The 22,307-nt window shown below is 45.5% G+C and overlaps 2 protein-coding genes across 13 annotated transcripts in view; one reads left to right on the top strand and one right to left on the bottom strand.

Moving 5' to 3' along the window:
• Positions 1–790: 790 nt before the first annotated feature.
• On the bottom strand, positions 791–18,532 carry SLC7A8 (solute carrier family 7 member 8). 3 transcript variants are annotated; one of them, XM_083581029.1, is made up of 13 exons: positions 17,587–18,532; positions 16,365–16,535; positions 13,940–15,223; positions 10,344–10,548; positions 10,050–10,201; positions 4,608–4,733; positions 4,161–4,314; positions 3,694–3,817; positions 3,491–3,594; positions 2,817–2,913; positions 2,424–2,573; positions 1,540–1,717; positions 791–1,422 (listed from the first exon to the last, which is right to left on the bottom strand). In XM_083581029.1, exons 3-13 carry the CDS (start codon positions 14,064–14,066, stop codon positions 1,274–1,276), a joined length of 1,566 nt encoding a protein of 521 aa, XP_083437155.1. In that variant the 5' UTR covers positions 14,067–15,223; positions 16,365–16,535; positions 17,587–18,532; the 3' UTR covers positions 791–1,273. The 3 variants fall into 3 exon arrangements, with proteins under 3 accessions (XP_083437155.1, XP_083437154.1, XP_083437153.1); XM_083581028.1 differs by having other exon boundaries at positions 18,313–18,527; XM_083581027.1 differs by lacking the exons at positions 16,365–16,535; positions 17,587–18,532 and adding an exon at positions 15,934–16,210.
• The window catches only part of RNF212B (ring finger protein 212B), a 21,990-nt gene continuing 10,806 nt past the window's right edge, over positions 11,124–22,307 (top strand). For 4 of the 10 annotated variants that reach the window (XR_014540803.1, XR_014540804.1, XR_014540805.1 and 1 more), the window contains exons 1-3: positions 18,640–18,833; positions 20,434–20,575; positions 21,328–21,380. Coding sequence is in view for 6 of the 10 variants with exons in the window: in XM_083581143.1 (XP_083437269.1) it covers positions 18,789–18,833; positions 20,434–20,575; positions 21,328–21,380 (240 nt within the window). In the remaining 4 variants the exon portion in view is untranslated. Of the gene's footprint in view, positions 12,443–12,641; positions 13,593–17,272; positions 17,500–18,618; positions 18,834–20,433; positions 20,576–21,327; positions 21,381–22,307 lie in introns of those variants that run through there. The other 6 variants (XM_083581147.1, XM_083581146.1, XM_083581143.1 and 3 more) reach the window with 6 other exon arrangements.

Here is a 22,307-nt window from a genome sequence, read left to right as displayed (position 1 = left end):
ATTATTCAGGATTGTGCAAACCCCAAAAGCTCTGAAATGGCATTTCTAAACTGGGTGAATGGGCACTGTTGTCTTTAGAACTCAGCAGGGAGGAGGATGGGGGCAAAACTATGAGTTGGCTCTGCCTTTCATTGGCTCTGGCTCCACCTGCCATTGATGTTCCTACCTCCCACTGTACCAGTCCCAGCAGGGAGCAGGCACCAGTGAGACCTGTCAAGGCCTGTTTCCCATCCCTGTGAAATATAACCACTATGTTCTGTTGCCACTACTGTACATCAGGAACCAGTTGCTGGAGGAGGGCTGTGTACTACATGCCCAGCTTATGGGTGTGAAACTAGGTAGACCTTCAATTAAATCTAGTGGGACTCTTCTCATGTTCTTGGAGGACAGGGGTAATTTGTGGGTGTGAGGACCATTCCTGTCCCGATAGTGAAAGTCTTCGTGCCCTACCTTCTCACATTGCAGTGCAGGAATTAACCTTTAAACCTTCCTTTCCTCACTCCGTAAGGTCCCTCTGATACTCCTGAGTCAGTTTCTACCAGCATGCTATGCCAATGAAAATATTACATTGCCTTCTGGCCAACGTGTTCTGGAAATGGAGGTTTATCTTTCAAAATTCCATTGAGTGGAAAGACTGGCATGCCCGATCAAAATAGCGCAATACTTGTCAAGGTGGTAGCAATCTCTGTGAAATAATTCCACTGGGAAAGCAAGAGTTAGCAGAATGGATGGTGTGTACAAAGCAGTATTTTACACATCCTAGAATCCAGCATTTAAGGCAACAGGGATGGCAAGTTTAGCTTAATTTATTACATCAAAAAAAGAGAAAGAGAGAAAAGTGAAAAATACAAGGACACAAAAACCATGGGAGAGGACCCTCTCCCACGAAATGAGGTTCAAACCCAAAGAGAATATTCCCAACAATATAAGGCAACAATAACGAAGGAGCCCCTTCCAGCAGGGTGCGCCGGGGATGTGGGTGTGGGGTCGTTGGCTGTGAGGAGAGCTCCCATCTTTTCCAGCTCCAGCAGGGGGCACTGCTGGTGGGGAGTGGCGGATGTGGGTACTCCAGCCCCAGCAGGGGTTTAGTGCAGGAAACTGGGTGAGGCACTAGTGAGGCATTCCCAGCTATTCCAGTCCCAGCGTGTGGTGCTGTTGGGAGCAAGAAGAGAGCTCTAGCTGTGCAGGGAGCTCCCATTTACTTCAGTGCCCCCAAAGGGTACTGCACAGCCCATCACTGGCTGCTTCTTCTACCCCCAGCCACCAAGAAGGCTCAGTTCTGAGGATACTTCGAGTCTTCAGTTCCACACATTGGCTCCAGCTGTTCTTTGGTCTCTTTGCTGAGGTTGGTTTTAGGTTTCCCTGAATCCATTTCAGGGTACACAACAACACAAAGCTTCTGTCCTAGCCGAGTCACTACCTCTGCAAGAAAATAAGAGTAAGCAGGTGAGCTTTAAGATAGGAGAAGAAAACTCGCAGCGTCATTTTTCAAAATGGAATTTCAAAAAATTCCCACTCAATTATCTGCTCATGACTCACCAATAAACGTGTGGAAGGCAGGTGGTTTGTTCTGCCAATGCACACCTAGGTAGTAGACTGGGACACCTGTCAGCATGATGGCTAGGCCAATCCCACACACCACAGGTTCTGACCATAAGCTGAACACCAACAGGAAGGCCCAGAACAGCAGGTAGATTATGGGGAAGAACAGGCTCACCTGGGGAGGAAAGAGATGGGTTGGATCTGGGCAGGAGCATCAGGAAGTGGGATGCAAGGGAAAAGGTTGGGAGAACAGAGGTTTCTTTATCAAGAACAAAGCTAGCAGAGGTGGGATGAATCCTAGCCCAGTGGTAGACGACATGCCTTGCATGCAGAAGGTCCCAAGCTCAGCCTCCAACACCTCTAGCAATGGGGATCTGCTGCTGCTAGTCAAAATAGGCCAAAAGTGGACCCACACTCCAAGACACCCACCAGTTTTGTTAGCAGCGGTGGTGCCACGGGGAAATTCTTTGCTGAGTGCTCCAGAAACAAGAAGTGGTAGTCTGCTCTGCTCCAGTGTCTCCCCGACCCTCAGCCTTTGCCCTCACTCAGGAAACACTGAGGTTCTGGATTATGTTCCTAGGTCATATAGGATCCTGTGGCCCTTTAAGAGCATCTGAAGCTCCCATCAGCTCTAGCTAGCAAGGCCAATGGCCAGGAACACTGGGAATGTTCAGCAACAACTGGAGGACTACAGGTTCTGGTATAAAGGTTTGATTCAGTTGGAAACAGGAAATTTAAAACCATGTGTTTTAAATCAGTGATGTGACACTGATTCAGCTTAATCCATCCTGTGTGGTTCCAAGGGAAGACAACACTGGTGTGAGAAGGTGACAGGGGCTGACATAAATAGAGCAGCAGAAATGTGATGGCCAGCGTCTTACCTTGATGGGACGGTGTCGGTGAGGTTCCCGCCAGCGCAGCACAACTTGCCCAGCCACAGTCACTCCATAGAACAGGTAGTTGATGAAGCCCACATAATTGATCAGGGTATATATATCACTTGTTACTAGCATAAGCAATGTTGAAAGGCACTGCCAGAGACAGACAAAAGGAGAGAAAAAATGCAATTATATTGTTTTCAGAGAAATCGCCCAAGGCACTTGGTCTGCCAAACTGACAGCACCTGCTGGCTAATCCCATTAATTCCCAGGAAAATGCCCCTGCCAAGTTCTTCAGTCACTGGCAATTCTAACTCTGTACTGGCAGACACTTTCTCCTCATCCCTCACTGATGCATCAACTGTCCCCCTCCCAACTCTTTTTTTGATGACTCACAGTGAAAAGTAGGGCAGGTATGGGAGTGCAGCGTCGCACGTGGATCATAGCCAATACGCTGGGCAGGTGGCCTTCCCGGGCTCCAGCAAAAAATAGTCTGTGAATGTTGGAGAGAGAACATCATAAATGCAAGCAGTGTGCTGCAATATTATTTACTTACTTTGATCAGAACTGAGGAAGGAAGCAGGCTCCACACTGTGAACAGGACTTACTAAAGAAAAGACCCCGGGAAAGAATGGGGAAGGCTTCAATGGATGAAGGGCCAACTTAGTTCCCCAGTCCTAATATAAGTGTTAAAGTAGAACTGAATTAGAGAGGCAGCACTATGAAGATATGGGTGAGCAATGCAGTTATGTGTGGAAGGGGAGCTGCTGCTATAATGGAACTTGATAGCTGAGGATTTCAGCAGATAGAACCTGTAAATGAGAATACCTCACTGAATGTCTGCTGAAGGCAGTGGGTTGTGTCCACTGGTGCAATGGGATTTGTGGTTCCTCTCCTCCTCCCATGCCCACCAAAATCTGCTCCAGAGGGTACACAATCCTTCAGAGCTGAATTTAAGGGTGCACAAGGGTGCTGCATGAGACAGGAGAGGAAGCTTAATTGCACACACAAAAGTCTGTTGTGCCAGCAGAGCTGCAGCTTTTGGGGTATGTACTCCCATGTTTACTCACCTAGAGGAAGTGAAAAGTGATCCGTTTACTCCTCCAAAAGTGGAAAGGGCAACAGAGATGGGCATGATCCAAGCCATGACTCCTAACAGTTTTTCTCCAAATGTCTGTGAGGAAGGGAGCAGGAAGAGAGCATGTGGTTAGGGGCATTGTATTTGGAAACAAGGGGAAGGTGAATTTGCACAATGGTGTAGATGGGGCCTCACCACTGCGACAGCATTGGAGGCCAACAACTCCTGGGGCGACATGGCAGTGACATAGGCCACATTGGCGAAGACGTAGACGAAGGTGACCAGGGGAATGGAGATGAAGATGGCTCGAGGCAGGTTCCTGTGAGGAAAAACAATTACAGTTGTACCTTGGTTCTCAAACGCCTTGGCTCCCAAACAAATCGGCTCCTGAATGATCGAAACCCAGAAGTGAGTGTTCCGGTTTTCAAACTATTTTCGGAAGCCAAACATCCAGTGTGGCTTCTGCAGCTTCTGATTGGCTGCAGGGTGCTCCTGCAGCCAATCGGGAGCAGCGTCTTGCTTTTTGAACAGTTCTAGGAGTTGAACGGATTCCCAGAATGCATTCTGTTGGAGAACCAAGGTACGACTGTAGAGTGGAAGAGAGGAATAAAAGTCAACGTGGGTTTCATTCCCCTGTATCACCAAGGGGGACACTGACTCACTTGTAAGGGTCAACCAGCTCTTCAGTGACATAGTTGAGGAAGTTCCAGCCCCCGTAGGCAAAAGAGCCCTGTAAGAAGGATAGGGCCACCAATCCCACATCTGGTGTCTGGAAAAACTCAAAAGCATGTTTCGGCTCCAGCCAGAAGTATTCACCTGCACAAAGGAGATATTGAAATACAAAAAGGGTTCTTTAAACAAAACAGGTGGGCTGTTCTCCCTCCCTTTCCCTGGGTCAGCTAATTCTCCCCCTCTCTGATACAGACTGGGGCAGGAAACTATGGAAGCCAATCCAGTCTCTAAATCTGCTTACTAAGGAATGTTGATAACCCTGAATGTAAAACCCTGCAGCTTATTCTCCTTGGTGTGGGGGGGGGGTGAAGGGAGGCAAATACAGTGTGTTGGGGAGACTTCTGTCCCCTTCTTTGTCTGACCAGGCTGGGCCTCACCTTTGCAGATCTGTACGACTCCCATAACAATGATAAGTCCCAACGCCAGCAGTTTCCCTGCCGTGAAGATATCCTGGACACGTGTGGCCCAACGCACGCTGGCACAGTTCACCCAAGTCAGCAGTACTGTGGAGAAGCAGGAAAGTCAGTGGGGGAAGGGACAGTCAACATTCCTATTCTGGCCTAAATCTCTCAGTCAAGGCCAGTTTCATGACTGTTGGACACAAGATAATGCTGGGAGCAATGTGTTTCGTTAGGGGCAAATTCAGATGCTGCACTGGCACTTTCCAGGAACAAACAAGGACAGCTTTCTGGTTCAGAGCAGCCACAGCCTTTCTTGGTTTTTGACTGAGATTGTGATTATGGCCTGGGTTATATTCTGTAAATCTCTTATGATACCACCACCTCTCATAATAATGGTACAAATATATTCTGCTCCTACAACTGTTTAAGGGTGAAGCTATTCAGAAAAAAAAACAGTTTATGATCAGCGGACAAGTGATCACAGATACTATTTCCTGGGCTGTCCCTTATTATTTGAAGGGGACCAAGGTACATGACCCACCCCTCAGGATTGTAATCTGGGGTTATATCTGTGCCCTGCAGTATATGGGAAGGAAAAAACCACAGTTCCTATAAATGTTCCTGGAAGTTTGAGGGAATGAAAAACAAACAGATGAGGGAGGGGGAGGTGGTGACCTATTTGGCACCCAGCCTGACTCCATCAAAACATCCCGTCAGCACAAACAGCCCCTGGCCCCTGGTAACCTAACACCGCACAAACAGGGTTTACAGACAGGCAGACAGATAGGTAGAAACCCTTACTCCCCTAAACCTTCCAGTACCTACCCACCACAGCAAACAGGAGTGACAAGTCAGACCTTCCATTTATCCTGCCCAAATCCATCACACAATCCACCACACTTCCACACTCCCCACGATATATGCACAAAACTTTTAACAATAATCAAAATGTAGAGGCAAGCTATCACACATACAAATGGTCTTATAAAAGGCTGCAGTCGCAATAAAGAATTATTTGGATAACTATGGGGCCCTCCAGATGTTGCTGGACTACAGGTCCCAGCATCCCTGACTAATGGCCATGCTGGCTGCAGGGGCTGATAGGAGTTGGAGTCCAATGGCATCAGGAGGGCCTCTGGCTTTCCCATTCGCCACTCCTGATATAGCATATCAATACTCAAATTCAGCAACACCACCAAGGCATAACTGTATGCCCACATTTACTCTCTGGTTTACACAAAGAAGCAGTTCTTTTACAAAACATGCAAAAGCACCCTAGCACAGGAGCTTAATGCTTTGTTTGCAATGCAGGGAGAAAAGAAACTTGACGTCTAGGGTCACATACATACACACGCTCTCTTTCATGTCAACTCTTTTTTAACTTGACAAATCCACAACAAGTTGGCATTAAAGTTTGGAAAAAAATTAAACATCTCTGAGGAGTGAGGTACCTGTTCTCCAGATACATAGTCTGTTTACATTATATGAAAAGTGTCACCACTGGGGGGGGGGTGACAAAATGCGGGCGGCACTCTCCATGGGGCCTGCAGTGTGCCCGAGCCACGCATTTCTCCTGGGAGTGACGTGGTGGCTTGGGTGCCCACAGGCTCCCCGCTGCCCCAAACGGTTCGCCCGCTTCCTCCCCCTCAGCTGTAGGGCAGTTGAGTGGGAGGAGGCAGGCAGACTTCTTGGAGCCCCCCCCCCCCGGCACAGGGCACATGCACCGCCCCAGCCACCCAATCAGTTTGCTTCGTGGCTGGTGAGAGGTAAAAATGTATCTCATTCGTGCCCTGTCTAATGTCCTCATTGCTTTTTTCTTTGGCGGGTGGGAGAGAAGGAAGAGAGAGTTAACAGGACCCCCAAAACACAACAGACCAAGAGGAAGTGGAAACTTCTCTGCTTACTCTGCATCCCTTTGCACAATCAGTTCAAGTCCAAAAGGCTCAAAACAGGAAGCCTGGAGGCAGCTTAACAGAAAACCAGTCTGGGGCTGGGGAGAGGAGAGTGGTGTGTGCATTTATGTGTGCATTTTAAGGCTGTTTAACACATATCATTTATCTATAAAACAGAGAGATTCTCCACATAGGAGATTATGTGGAGGTTGGCTGGCCATCTGTCATGGAAGCTTTAGTTGATATCCCAGCACTGCAGGGAGTTAGACTAGATGGCCCTTGGGGACCCTTCTAACTATGATTCTTTTATACATAGTCAAAACAAAAAAATATTTTTTTCCTTCCAGTAGCACCTTAAAGACCAACTAAGTTAGTTCTTGGTATGAGCTTTCGTGTGCATGCACACTTCTTCAGACTTCACACTTCTTCTTCTTTTATACATAGTTATGTACATTTGCTGCATACAAGTTGGAAACCAATATGACCGCCTTTAAACTATACTGTTTGTTAATCACCCTGAAGAAGCAACAGAGCATTTAACAAGAGAGTGACATGTGTTAAGAGGTAAGTAGTGCACATTTATTGCCCTTGAACATGTATTTTAAACAACTTGATTTCTTCAGGAACATATTCCATAAGCTTCAAGGGGGGTTGTATATATGAGGGATTACAGTGAAATTGAAGTTATGTGGTCAATTACGTATGAATGGAGGGTGAAGGTAGTGAGGATGAGAGTCTGATCTCCTTTCCAGGATAAAGTTGGGTCACAGAGACCCAATCTGTTTCTGTAGATCCCCAAAAGAGGATCTGAGATCAAGAGCTAGATTTGGTTCGAAGATCCCAGTAATAGATTAGGGCTGCCTAAGGTTTTGGAAAGGGATCTTAGGAGTAGTCCAGGAATAACTCCAGGATGAATGGGTGGATCTGAGTGTAGGATTCTATGGGGAAATATGTTGTGGTTTGGTGTGGGGAGTAGTAGCGTCAAATGAGTATTTCAGGGGTGGGAGGAGGGAGAGCTGGCTTCACAATATTACAGGAACATATGTTACTGCCTTATGTTCCAACTCAGAGTCAAAACTCCTGGAAGTTCCCTTGTTTCTCAGTATCTCTGGCACTCGGCAGGACTGGATTAAGGCCAGTGAGTCTCCAATTCCATGGGATCCTTTCAGACACAGAATCTCAGAGCTGATGCTAGAGCCAGAGGGTGTGGCTCAGATCTGTTGCTAATTTTTTTAGCACACACTGTCCCAGGGGCTAATCAAAACCAGCCACCCTATTTCTGACCTCAAAATAGATCCAGTGCTTCATTCAGAGAGGTCAGAGACCAGTAATGCCACTTTCATGGCATCTCTGCGTCGTCCTTTAAAGTACCAACAAATTTATCCAGGCCAGTCTGTGGTTACCAAGCTGGGACTGGTACAGGAAAACAACATTCTGGCCTGTTCTAGGCTGCTTGCTTACGTCAGTCAGCACTGGAGATACTAAACAGAAACTATAGTACACTAGATAAAGCGGATTAAGTCTTGCTTCACAAGGCTCTGGTGACGCTGCCCAATTCCAGTCTCACAATGATTACCTCCAGTCATCAGCCATAGCCCGCCCTCTCATCAGTCTTCCTGCTAAATTTTACCACTGGCTATTCTGAACCACCAGTATTATCTCTGTTTGTTTGATTGACTGAATTAATTTATGAATCACTTCACACAAAGCGTCCTGAAGTGATTTAACAATAAAAACATCAACATATAAATGAAATTTCTAGGCAAATATAGATAAAGGCTGGGATAAAAATCTTCACTTGAAAGGCATGCTGGAAGAGAAACAAGACTTCAGTCCTTCAACTGTAATTGACAGTCCAATGTTATCTGTTTCCAATCCCTCTCGTCTGGTTGTTGTTCTTTACTAAATTCCACAGCCTTTGCATTCCAGTATTTGATTTCAAAATTTGGCCAAAAGGCCCATTATTAAGCAGCTCCTCTTTGTTAAGGTCTGGAGGCATAGATTTTTCTTCTTCTCTGCCTCTCTTTCATATGCACATATAATCTCTCCCTTTTTAGCTGACTCAGCTGCTGAGTAACTGGCTTTAACTCGATGGATAAACTCTTGCTGAGCTGCTGCAGCTGGCTTGCATAAGCGCCTCAGCCAAATCCCCTCCCTGGCTGGTGCTTGTCTTTCCCCACCCCCACCCCTGCCTTGGAGCTAGAAAGGAACGAAACTAGTTCAGGCCTGATTTTTCCAGCAACTGATGTCCTAAAGTAACCTCAGGGAAAATTATCCCACCTAAATGTCTTTGAGTTCATGGGGAACACAACTGCCCACTCCCCACTGATTCAGATTGGGGCAACTGTGCAGACATCCAAGACAGGACAGTTGGGGGGAGCCTGTAGACAGACGGACAGAAATGGCTTAAAGCTTTGGTGGAAAGAATCTCCTGGCATTTGGGCATTCCTTCTACTTCCTGTGTTCCTCACTCTGACCCTTCTAACCTTTCTGCTCCTGTCTTGTACTCATTGCATGTGGGGTGCTTTTAGAGTGAGGCTGCAAACACACCATACATTTAAAGCACACACACACTCCAAGAATCCTGAGCACTGCACCCCCTCACAGAGCTACATGTCCCAGCACCCTTAGCAAACTATATTTCCCAGAATTATTTGGAGGAGAAATTCCAATGCTGCTTACACAGCCTCTGCTACAGCTGTGGGTAAGGAGCTCTATTTCAGATTAGGATGCTCAATATTAAATTGCAAAAAGTACCCTATTTTAAGAACGTTTGTTGTCATTATTTGTATTTTATAGCTCACAGTACCTAGAACACAGGTCAAGCAGTGATACACCTTTCCAAAAGAGTGAAAGAATTTGTTCTTTTGGTATGCAGGCCAAATGCACATTATTCCACACATTTGTACCCACTCCAACTCCAAAGAGCTCAGAGTGGCTTACATAGATGTGAGTTAACCTGTTTTATTCTTACAACAACCTTGCAAAGTAGACTAGGTGTGAGAGAGGGACTGGCCCAAGGTCACTCAGTAAATTTAGTAGGCCAAACAAAGATGCAAACTTATATCTTTCTGGTCCAAGTATACCAGCCTAGCTTCAACATCACACTGGATATTGGAATAATTACTAAATGTGTAGAAATGGTGAGTTGGCCATAGCTATACATACCTCTGAGGAATAACTACACATGGTTTGAAACTCTTGAGGGAGAATCTGCTGTTGGCTAGATCAACTGTAACATAACTCCAGGGTCTTTGAGTAGATAAAAAGTGCTTCCAGAATGTCACTATTTTGGGGTGTGATTCAGTCACATATCAGCAAATTCAGGTTGTTAAATCATAATTGATTGGAGAGGGGGTTGCAGTAAGGAAAGTGATGGGGAAATGCACTGAAAACTGTGTGATAACTCTTGTCTTGGCACAATGTCATCTAACCTCCCTGCTAGGAACTTATAAACTGTCAGTTCAGTCAATCTGAATCAGCCCAATATTCATGGCTAAAGGATGGTAGTGGGCTCAGTACTTACAAAGGCAGACCCCAGCGAGCAGTCGCAATCCGGTTTCTGGGGGAAGGCAGGTGGGGAAGAGTGGCTGCAGTACATAGTTTGAGAAAGTGAGGGCAATAACAGCCTGGTTGGTGGGGTAGATCACCAGGACGGCAATCCATAACCGCAGGAACCTTGAGAGAAATATTCCAAGTGTGAAAGAGTTAGACAATCTGCCCCTCAAAACTCATCCCCTCCTACTTTTAATCCTGCTCCACTTCCCCATCACATACCCAGCCACCTACTTACATCCTTATTTCTTCTTTCCTCACTTACCCAGCCAGTCCCCCGAAAATGTCCTTGACATAGGAATAGTCGCCTCCAGATTTGGGGATGGTGACTCCCAATTCTGCATAGCACAGAGCCCCCACGGCTGTGATAAGACCCGTTACAATCCACACAATTAGTGCCAGTCCTACTGAGCCTGCATTCTCCAACACACCCTTTGGTGACACAAAGATCCCTGATCCAATGATGTTACCTGGAGAAGAAACAAAGGGGTACAGAGAGATTAGAAATCATAGAGGGAAATGGTGAGAGGGGAGACTCTCTCTAGTGCAGAGGTTCTCCAGATGCCATTGGACTCCAACTCCCATCAGCTCCAGCCAGCATGACCAATGATCAAGGGTTTTGGGAACTGGAATGCAGCAACTTTCAGAGGGCCACAGGCTAGCTACTGCTGCTCTAGTGCAACAAACATTGTAGTTATCCATATGGGTTTGCAGAGCCTAAGATATTGGCCCAAGAAGTGGAATTACCCTCTGTGTCTAATAAGAAAGGTTAACTTAGGGTGACATTTAAATGTCAGCTTCTTCATATATCACCAACTGGAGAACACACTACCTCTTGTACTAAACAAATTCTCTGTCTGGTAAGAAGAAATAGAAATATCCATGTTTGTGTTATAAAACTTTTCAGAATGGAAATTGTTTATACCACTTTGTTATTTAACGTATTTTCTATTTCTATAACACCAAAGATGATTATAATAATATAATATAATATAATATAATATAATATAATATAATATAATAATATAATATAATAATATAATATAATATAATATATACCCATTTTTTAAGGTGAAAAGGAAAGTCTCAGACTGAGACTATTTAAAGTCAACTCATGTTGATTTAACATAAGAATAATAGAAACAAGCACTTAATCCTTAGCAAATAGGTTTAGGACTGGGAGGTAATGATCTATTTTTTTCCCTACAGGTGGCCTGATTGCACACATATGCCAAGTACTTGCAGATCACGTCTCCTGTGTCTGGGGAGGCCAGGACTGTATGCTTAGCAACTAGCCTATCTGTGATTCCAAACCTTCCATTTTTTGTAGCCTTGCTTTGCTTCAGCATACTGAATCTGTATTTCAAAAATGGCCCCATGGCCAAAGCAGGAAGGTTACCACTTTTAAAAGCAAATTTCTGGCCATATAATTCCAACTGTGGCTTCAATGCGTATAGAGGACATTGTGTGCAAGGATAGAGGACATTGTGTGCAAGTATAGAGGACATTGTTATCTTCTATAACCTGGGAGATGCTCCAAAGGCATCACTGGGGATCTCAGTCTGGCACATTTCTCTTTGTGAAAAAGAGCTTTAAAATGATCACTGGAATATTCGTCCAGATCAGGCATAGGCAAACTTGGCCCTCCAGGTGTTTTGAGACTACAGTTCCCATCATCCCTGACCACTGGTCCTGTTAGACAGGGATGATGGGAGCTATTATTTATGCATTTGTCCCTGTCACTACATTGCTGGCTGAATACCTCAGAGTGTGCACTGTCCAGCTTTCCATGCTTGTGGACACATTCTGGCTCTATTCCCATCGCACAGAATCATTCCACTATTTTGCATTAAGAAAATTAAAACTCTGCAGATGTGAATTGAAGCCAAAGGGCTGGGTGGATGTGTGGCTGAAAGTAACAGCCGCAGGGTAGGGTTGGGCTGCATTGCAACAGGCCAGTGGAAGTGAGAGGGGCCAGAGAATTACTGTATACACAAAACTTGAGAAGATGGGGAAGGCGGTGGCTAAGGGAAGAAAGAGGGATGAAGGAAAGGCTGGAGTGGCTTGAATATGTGGAAAGAAATACAGGAGGAACTGGTTATGTGTCGTGCTTTGGGAAAGTGGAAACTCTCCCTAAGGTGGGCTTTAATGATCCTTCTGATCAAGAAGGAACCAAAGAAGCGGGGCAAGGAATACTGAAAAGTGTGGATAGATGACAACTTGCCATCCTAGCGTGCAGAGATGGAGAGAGAGAATAGAGCAATGCAGTACACTGTGGAATGAGGGGCAGAGGCAGTGGGAGGAGAACTCAATAAGTAGTTAGAATTTGGGTATTAGTGAGGCTTGGACAAGTAGGGAAGCACAGTGGCGTAGCGTGGGTTGTCAGCACCCGGGGCAAGGCAAGTAATTTGCACCCCCTAACCCGTGGATTTGCGCCCTCTAACCCGTGGATTTGCGCCCTCTAACCCATGGATTTGCGCACCCTAACCCTAACCCCCAGATGTTGCGCCCAGTGCGGCCGGCCCCCCATGCACCCCCCACGCTACGCCACTGGGGAAGCAAGGGTTTTCTCTTTCAAAGTGCTTCCTCGTCCTAGTCCTCCTCTGTTTGTTCAGCGGTCTCCTGGCACCTGCTGAAACAAAGCCATCTGGAATGAGACTGATGGAGTTGGAACAAACATGCTCCGAGAGAGCCACGTTCCAGCTGCACTGGGGTGGAAAACAAACTCCAGTCACTAACTGTTTGGGGAACTGTAAAGGTACGATCTGCTCCTGCATGGCTCTGCTGGGAGCCTTTAAATCAGAAGTCCCCTAGGCTGTGGAACCCTACATAATTTTATTTGTATGCTGCTTTTCTGTGGTTCAAACCATGCTCACAGCAGCTTACATGAAAAAAAATGCATAACTAAAGTAGTTGTAAACAATAAAACAAACATAAAAATACATAACCAAACTGAAAAAATTCCACATAAATCTCAAGATACAAAAAACCAAAAGCAACCATCCCCACAGCAAAAAACCCCGAACCACACCACAGCCCAAGAGTCTAAGTTGCATCTCCGTATGAGGCAGGGACAACTGGAGGACTTCATTGCTTGTCCATCTCAGAGAGCTGGCTACTTTGGCAAGTTCAGAGAAATCTTGCCCGCCATGAATTTGCAACCTCATCCAGTGCAAAGCAGCTGTGTATGTTCCCATTCTTGCTTGTTCCTGAGATCCATCTCCTTCTGGGCCATGACAGCAGTATATACAAGCATTCCACACCCACTGCTGAGATGCTAATGTTTTTAGGGCTGTATATATTTATCAGCGATTGTGTGTGTCCCAAAACATAGAAGGGCTTAGGGTGGAGTACCACAGCAAAACGAGCTGGGAATTGGCCAGGAATCTGGTTATCTCAATGGAGAATGAAACAGGCTGGGGTTAAGAGGAATTCAGTTGGTAGTGCTGGAACTGCTTCAGGGAGGGGAAAACTAGCTTTAATCGGATTGGTGATGTGAACTGACAGCTCTAAGGTATTTATAGAAAGGAGGGAAAGGAAGACAAACAGGAAAAAAAGAAAGGGTGGCTAAATTTAGAAAGAAGCATAAATAAATAAAGAGAAGGAAGGTTTTCATCCCTCTTTCTGGTAACTGCAGAATATGAGCCACAAGCCTCCTAGCCAAGTTGGGGCATGGTGCTAATCACTGCTACAGGAAAGACAGAAGATCCAAGGCCAAGATAGACGGTCATAGCAGGACCTCTGCTTCCTGGGTTATAGGGGACAATGAATATCACCCAATGTTAGACGAATATGAGAAGATAGTATTGTCCAGTTCAGGGCAAACAGGGAAAATAACATCCCACCAGAGTCCCCACTCACCCACTATAATGCCACATGCGCTCATCAGCCCAATCTCTTTCTTGAGTGCAACACCACCTTCTTCTGTTTTTTCAGGGCTATCCGAACCCTTCTCGGAACCACCTCGATGACGTGCTCCATCCTCCATAGTGTTGAACTGGTCAGCACCAAGTAACTATGGGTTAGAGGTTGTGGATGGCTCTCCTAGAACTGGAATGACTCTGGATTCACTCTGTGTCTGCTGGTCCAGTTACAGGCTTGAATCTTGTGAAAACGGACTTCTGCAAACTTTCCAGCTCCAAATTATACCTGTTCCCAGTCTTGCTCTGCCAGTCCACTTTGGGGATCTCTGTCTGAAATCTTTAGTCAAGATGTCCCAGTCTGTGCTTCAGGTGATGGCCAGATCTGCTGTCTCTCTTCTAGAAGCAAATTACAGTAGTTGTATCTTCTTCCTCTGATTAGAAACTTCCTTTCCAATAGCAGAAAATGCTGGATTTGCTTTGGTTCTAGCACCAACCTTTGTTAGAACTGAGTTAGGTCTTTCTATCAGCTTTGATATGGGTGTCCACGGCTAGATTTTCTTTGGTTCTGATATCAAACTGACCCTCTCTCACATGCAGTAAGTACTATTTTCCGCTCCAAATCACAGGTGCAGATGTTGTGGGATTCCTCTCCCACGTTGTTGTTGCCGTTTCTTCTTGTGTAGTTTGCCCTGAAGGGAAGGAGGAGAACCGCACAACAGTGCAGGGGAAGCCGACTGGTTTGATCTTGTTTGTGCAGCTCCCACACAGCCACTATCACAGTTTTATTCTGATCAGTGGCGGTTGTTCTAAAGATTTCCCTAGATCTTCCTTGTGGCTCAGTTTGGACAGGGATCGCTCTAGGTGCCAGGGTGGTTTCTCATTACAGCGTTTCTCTCGCTTTGATGGTTGATTCGCCGGTTTTGTTGTCCCAGCCGAGCTTCTCTCCCCACCAGGTCTCTCGGCTTCTCATTCCTTCTCGCAGACCAGCTCTCGAGCTTCTCTGCTCTGCATTTGTTTTTCTCCCTCTTGAGTTTCTTTCCCCTGCTCTTGTGCTGAACCAGCCGCTGCCGGTCCTGGGGCGAGGCGGGGGGAGATAATTCTCCGCTCCAGGAGAGGCAGAGACAGACTCCTCCTCCCTCTCGCCTTACCTCTCCGCTTAAAACTCATCCACGGAAGCTGGTCGTGTTGTCGCTTTGGGATCTCGCTCGCCTTCCGATGCCACTGGCTCTAGTTATGCCTTGTTCGGTCTCGTCTTCTAATAGTATCAAAGGTGCCCCGTCCGCTGTTGCAGGGGGTGGGGAACACGCATTAGTCGACATGAGCCTAACCCGCGAGACACCAGCTCGTTACCTGAGCAGATTGATCCACCATAATCCGCGACCCCCGCGGAAACGTATCTGATCGCTCTGGAATCTAGCCCCAACAACTGCTACATTATTCCATATCGTCGTGGGACCACGTGACATATAGTTCCTCAGGTTAACGGGTGCCTTTCATTTCCGAAAGAAATGACCAACTCTTTCATTGCACAATTTCAAAGAATTCTCACTATACATAAATATGTTCACACTATTGTACTGGTATTCCTCTTTCTACACCCCCTTCCAATTATCTTTTTCTCCACGTAAGCTTTTAGGTCACAGATCAAACTTAACTTTGCTGCATTCTTTTATTGTGCATTATATTATTTGCGTGTTTTATTACTATGACCCGCCCTGGAGTCACTGGAGGAAGGGCGCGATGTAAGTTTTAAAAATAAAGCTTTCCTTTAGTTAACCCCAATACTTTTCTGCAATACTGTAAGCACGCAAAGCCAAGTTTACACGCTGCTGGATTTCCTCACAAAACTCGTTTCCAATCCAGAGCTTTACCAATCTCTTCTTTTCCTCCTCCACCCCTGCAACTGTGGCTCCCTCTTGTTACGTTTCAGATTGCAAGAACATCAGTTTAGGTTCATCCAACCCCACACCCCCGCCAAGTCTTGTAAAGTACCCTGTGCTGACATTCACTCCAAGCCTTTCGGTAAGGGCACACACTGACAAAATTGTTCTCTGCAAATAATAGCGATGTTTCCGGAAACGGGTTTCTCCGCCTCTGCTCCCCTGGGCCGCTACCATTCACTGTGGTGATGCTTAATCTGTTTATTGCTCAATAGCGTCTATTAACGATCTTAATCTTTCTACCTACTCAGCTTGACGTGTGTGTGTGCACCGCCAATATACTGTAATCCCCTTTTAAAAAGGGGCAGTAGTGCCGATTTTGCTCCATTATGGACCTGTTTTTTTGGAAGCCCCTCAACTTCCAGACCTGGAAAATCAGAAAAAAGACTTGACAACAGGAGAGAAAAAAAAGGACCAGAAGGACAGGATTTTGTGTGCCCCCACTTTTCCTGTGTACTATTCCTCTTCCTTCTTCCCCCGCACCTTCTGTTCAATGTCCCCACTTCTCCTTGCTTGGCACATTTCTCCCTCTGATATCTCTGCTGATCTCGCACGTTCTCCTGCAATGTGGGGGTGAAGTCCAGCCTTTGGGGAGCACCCTTGACTCTTTTTTATCGTCATCTCAGCAGGAACAGGCTAGAGCAAAGGTCAGGGCTGGGAAGGAGAGAAGATAACAGCAGAGGATGAGAAAAAGCAGGAGGGTGTGGGGACTCAGCAGCAGCAGCGACAATCCATTAGAGTTGTGGGCTAAGGCAGTCACGTGAACGAAAGAAAAAGGGGAATAACAAGATCAAAGTGGAACTGACATGAAGCAAAACTGCAGTAAACATCTCATGACTAATTCCTTCCCTCCACATCCCCATCTCGAAATTTACGGTAACTAGGATTCAACTGCTCCCTATAGTTTGAGAGTGCTTCGGGATCCAATTCTCTGATTTGGAGACTCAGTGGCTAGAAGTGCATTTTAGCAACTGCGGCTGGCATGGGCGTAAATAAATAAAAATACTTAACTGACCAACTGCGTTGCAGATAACTCAGGTTTGCCCCCTCCACCCAACATGACGCCTGCCCCCCTAAAATAAACCCTGGCTACCCCCATGGTACCTGGTTTGAGAGCTACGGTCATTCCTAGGCCAAGAGGCCTTGCCACAGTAGTTCATGCATTGGTTACTTCAAGACTGGATTGCTGCAATGTGCTCTATGTGGGGTGCAGTTGGTGCAGAATGCTGCAGCACAATTGCTGACAGGGGTAAGGCCTTGTCAGCATATACCACCTGCACTCAGGGATCTGCACTGGCTACCAATTTGCTACCGAGCCAAGCTCAAGACATATTCAGATTAGCATATAAAGCCCTGAATAACTTGGAACCAGTTTATCTCGGAGGTCATACCCTTCATGCATCTACTTGGCCGCTTCAATCGGCAGAATTGGCACTGCCACAGGTGCCACATAATCCCCATTTCGCATTTGTAAGAACTCAATTGTTTAGTGTGGCAGTGACACTTTGGAACTCCCTGCCAATTGACATCAAGCAGCCGCCTTTCCTGTACTCTTTTTCAGTGCCTGCTAAAAACATTCCAGTTTAGACACACCTACCCAGATGCTTAGAAAATTGAAGTACTGTAATTTTAATCTGTTTTAGTATTTTAATTTATGTATGTTTTAAAATAGGGTTGTGAATTCGTCTTGATTTTACCAGATTACCTTTTTGTAAACTACTTTGAGGGTTGTTGTTGTGTTTTTTTTTAAACAATCAAGTGGTGTATTAATTCTATGAAATAAAATCCATCCTGGCCTTGCTGGTTCTGCCTCCTTCTGGTATCAGTTTAAAAGGACCACAGCTCCACAGATTAGGATCCCACACCCTCCATATTTAGGTTCTCCTCCCCATTCTAGGCTCCTCCTGCATCTACGGCCCTCAAAAGCCATTTTATCTCCTTATTGCTCCTCACTTCCTCCAAAGTATTTTGGCAGGTTTCTCTCATTAAGCAGCAGGAGATTCCAGCAGCGCAGCTTCGTGAGGCAAATAAAAATTGGCTTGGGAATGCTTGGATCTGCGGGATCTCCCTGTGCAGCTTACTGACAAGTGTCTACCATTTTCCCATACAGCTACCCAAGGACAGATCCAAGGAGCCAGTGAGGAGGTTGAGCTGGAAGATCCACAACCCTTTCCAAAACTCCTTTGCTTTTTCTCACCAACGAGGCACCCCAAAATTACCCACTGAGCTGGCGCAGAAATGATGCCATTAAGGGCAAGAAAAATGGCGACCAAAACTCCCCCCCATCCAAACCCCAGCTGGACCATGAACCAAACTCAAGAGAGAGTGGGGGGACGACGACACCCATGGAAATTAATGGGCACATGGTGTTCATCGTTTTCAGCGGGTCAACTCCTGAGTAATACTTAAGTTGAATCCCACCCACTTTTACCTCAGAAACTCCCTGCCCGTCCTCGCCAACTCTCAGAGCCCACTTTCAGATCCCCCAAACTCTCTCCTCTGCCTCCATTCTTTTTTCTTAGTTTTCACACAGTATCCCCCTTCCTACGCTAAAAGCCCCTTCCTCACCCACCCCACCCTGCCATTTTTATACGCCTGCTTCTCTCTCCAGAGCCACAACACCGCCCTCTATCTGCGCCCCTCCCCCCTTCTCCTTAATCCCCTTCAGTCCTCGCGCCGGATTCCTTCCCCACGCGCAACCCGTTTCCCGCCTTTTTTAACGGTCGTTTCTCGCTCAGCGCGAGGCGGCCAAGTAGTCTCGAGAAAAGGGCGGGAAACAGGCAGCGGCCGGGGGAGGGGTTTGGGAACTTGCCTTGCCTATTGGCGTGTGAAGCGACCCTGCCTTAAATTATAAATTTGAGAATTTTATACAGTACTGTAATTGACTTTTCAGACGGCAATCGCTGCATGAAAAACAGGCGGGTTAGAAGAGTGGGGGTAGAAAGAACAGAGGTATTGAAGGAGCTGATGAAAATCCTTTTTATTAGTGGGGGTGGGGGTGGGACCCTGGTCCCTGACCCTCCTTCACTTAGAAATTTTGGGAAAGCTGCTTTCAAAATGTGGATTCCTTAAGCACTTCCTTTAAGTCATGTTCTTCCTTTGTTGTTCTCAATAGGAATTTGCCTCCAGCTGTCTCTGGATGGCAGGGACAGTGCCTATTTTCTAGTACCTGTCCCTGATACCATAAATTGTCCCTGCTTTCAGACAGTTGTCCCTTTTAGTCCATTTTAGGAGACACAACATACACTTAAAAGACTAATACTAATCTATTGTGTGCATAAACAGGTGGATCCTCCTAAATTCATTTGATTTTTGTGTGCAGGCCACACAAAAAAAACACCCTCAAACCATTTTCAACATCCTTTTCCAGGGACTGCACTATAAAAGCACAGACCTAAATGCACCTAAGGTGCCTCCATGGAGCAGAAACATCAATCCAAGATACAGATCCTGCCACCAAATCGCCACTCATATCTGTATCCATGGACTCGCATAGTAAAAAATTGATCAAGCACACCAGGTTGTAAGTGTGTGAAAACATGTATATTTTGGATTTCGCCCTCCAAAATCTACCATCAAATCACACTCTTCAGATTGAACAGTAAAAAATAATGTTTTCAGCACACTGGCACATCAATGTGGTGCAAAAAATGAATCTGGATCCACATTGTTGCACATTAAGGTACCTCAAATCCACTGTCAAATCCTAACCATGCATTCAGGTCCATGGGCTACATTGTAAAAGTCATAGACCCAGTGTTTGTTGCCATCCATATGTCACAGTGGAGAAGCATGCCTTTTGGGGTGAAATAAAAAACTGTTGAAAGGCTGAAGCACCTGTTGTGGCTGTAGAGATTGATACGCCAGTGGTGCAAACAACAACAACAACCCAAAAACCATGGTTATGAGGCACAGAGACCCATCAATCTGCTCATGAATTTTGCATGCCATTGGGGTGGACTTTGGTAATATGGTGCCCTGACTGAGGCCAAAATTTGGTGCCCCCAAATGGATCTTCTCAATTACTGATTTTCTTGATTTTGTGTCCCTTGGCTCAGTACCCTATACAGGGCAACTGCCCAAACCACCCTAAATCTGGTTCTGAGGCCAGAAAAAGCTGCTGCTTCATCATGATTTACACCAATGCAAACAAATTACACCATAAAAATTATAGATCTGGTTGCCTCTGTTGCAGCACCACTGTGGAAATAAACATCAATATGACAACACAGATATGAACTGTCATTTCAAAGCAGGAGGATAGTGTTGCTGTTAAAAAAACAACAACCATGAGGATCTGCACTTCAGATTCATGTTTGTCTTATGGTGGTGGCCACAAAGTACTGCACTCTTGGCTAAGAGTGCAGCAGAACTGCATTTGTAATATTTTCTTCTTTACTGCTACAGTTTTAAATCCTGTGATTTTCTGAACCTGCTATTCAAAGGGAAGGGGTTAAGTTTAACTATTCCATTGAAATCAATGGGTCTTAAATGTGCCATGTACTGGTAAAATTTGACATATCCTCCTTATATACTGTACCTTTCTTAACAGAAGCTGAGGGAGGACCTCTGCCTCACCTGTCCTTCTTGCAACATGGACTGGTTTCATTGCAATCAGTGCTTTATCCAGGACGCATCTGACTATTACGTCACCAGCTGTGGACACATATTTTGCAAAAAATGTGCTGGTACAGGTAAGAGTAACAGCGTGATGTTTATACCATGTCTGGGATGCAACATTCAGTCACCGATGCTGCCTTCCTACACACACCCTCAGAAGATGACTAGGTAGCGAACTTTCCTATGAGTTTCTTGCATCCTGCACATGAAAACATATTGCTCATGTTTTGGTTCGTCAGCCGTACAATAGAACTTGACTGATCAAAAGCCAGCAGTCAGAAATACTAAAATTTTCAAATCTGCTTTTTAAAGACCATCTAATGCAAGGGTTCCTGCCAACCTAGCAGCTCGAAAACACGTCAAAGTGCAAGTAGATAAATAGGTACCGCTCCGGTGGGAAGGTAAACGGCATTTCCGAGCGCTGCTCTGGTTTGCCAGAAGCGGCTTAGTCATGCTGGCCACATGACCTGGAAGCTGTCTGCGGACAAACGCCGGCTCCCTCGGCCTATAGAGCAAGATGAGCGCCGCAACCCCAGAGTAGGCCACGACTGGACCTAATGGTCAGGGGTCCCTTTACCTTTACCTTTAATGCAAAGGTAGCCAACATGGTACCCTCCATATATTGCTGGATTCCCAACTCCCATGATCATGGATGATGGGACTCACATTTGGAACTCACTATATAGGTCACCTCTGATCTAACAAATTTGAAGATTGGTTCATAATTATACAGGATTGACCCATCTTGTGATATAAGAACTTTTATATTATTTATAATAAATTTCCACATATTATTCTAACACCTTTTGCATTTTAATCCTGACAGATAAATGCCCATCATGTGGAACCAGCTGCAAATACTTGTTTCTCAATAATAATGTAAGTTGTAGCTTCTCTAAAGCATAATCATATCTTCTCCTTTGTTTCCATGGACTTTCTGAAACACAGATGTTCTAGTTGTACCACATCCATTTTGGCTAATGTATGGAGTTCTTTTTATCAAACAGAGAAAGAAATATTGTGCAGAATTATGAAAGATGGCACAATTTTGATGCACCCACCTTCACCATCAGAGAGAACCAGGGCTGCTAGCTTTTCCTATCTGAGGATGTGGTTATGTTTACAAAGCGGCCCTTTTAAAGAGATGCAACCTGACCCTCAAACTATTTGCTATGGCCATATGGCAGGTGGGAAAAGCCCATGATTAATGGCTTCCATCCATGTATGGAGCCCAAAAGAATAAAGGCTTTCCCAAGAAAGTGGGAGCATTCAGTATACACAATACTTTCTTATAAGGCTTATAATACACAATACTTTCTTATAAGGCTTATAATACACAATACTTTCTTATAATACACAATACTTTCTTATAACGTTACAATTTTGAAAATACTTGTCTAATTTAATTAGTTGTTAATACAGGGCTGGGGGGAGTTGGACTGAGCAAGGTTTCTGCTCTGAACAGCTTATTTGGCAATCACTCGTAGCCGAGTAAGATTGTATTCCATGAATATGGTCTTAACAGTGAGTCCGTAAGTCACTGTGGAGGCGAATTATGGATCTATACGTCCTTCCACAGTAGGGACATAGGTTTCTGGGCAGGAGTTGATCACATTGAGGGTTTGCCAAACCCACCTTCCTCTTAGTTTGTTTCTCTAAACAGCACACCCATCTGTAAGAGTATTTCAGGGGATGCAATTAAAATCCAGTATGTAATATGCACTTTTAATTTGCAAAGTAGTTTCAATCCATATTCTTACTTACCTTTTTGCCCTACACTTTCCAGTCACAAGTCCATGCTTAAAA

This window comes from Podarcis filfolensis (genome assembly GCF_964270895.1).
Source record: "Podarcis filfolensis genome assembly, chromosome: 13".
Classification (NCBI taxonomy): Eukaryota; Metazoa; Chordata; class Lepidosauria; order Squamata; family Lacertidae; genus Podarcis; species Podarcis filfolensis.
The sequence above is the reverse complement of the archived record's forward strand: the minus strand, read 5'-3'. Positions and strand labels throughout refer to the sequence as shown.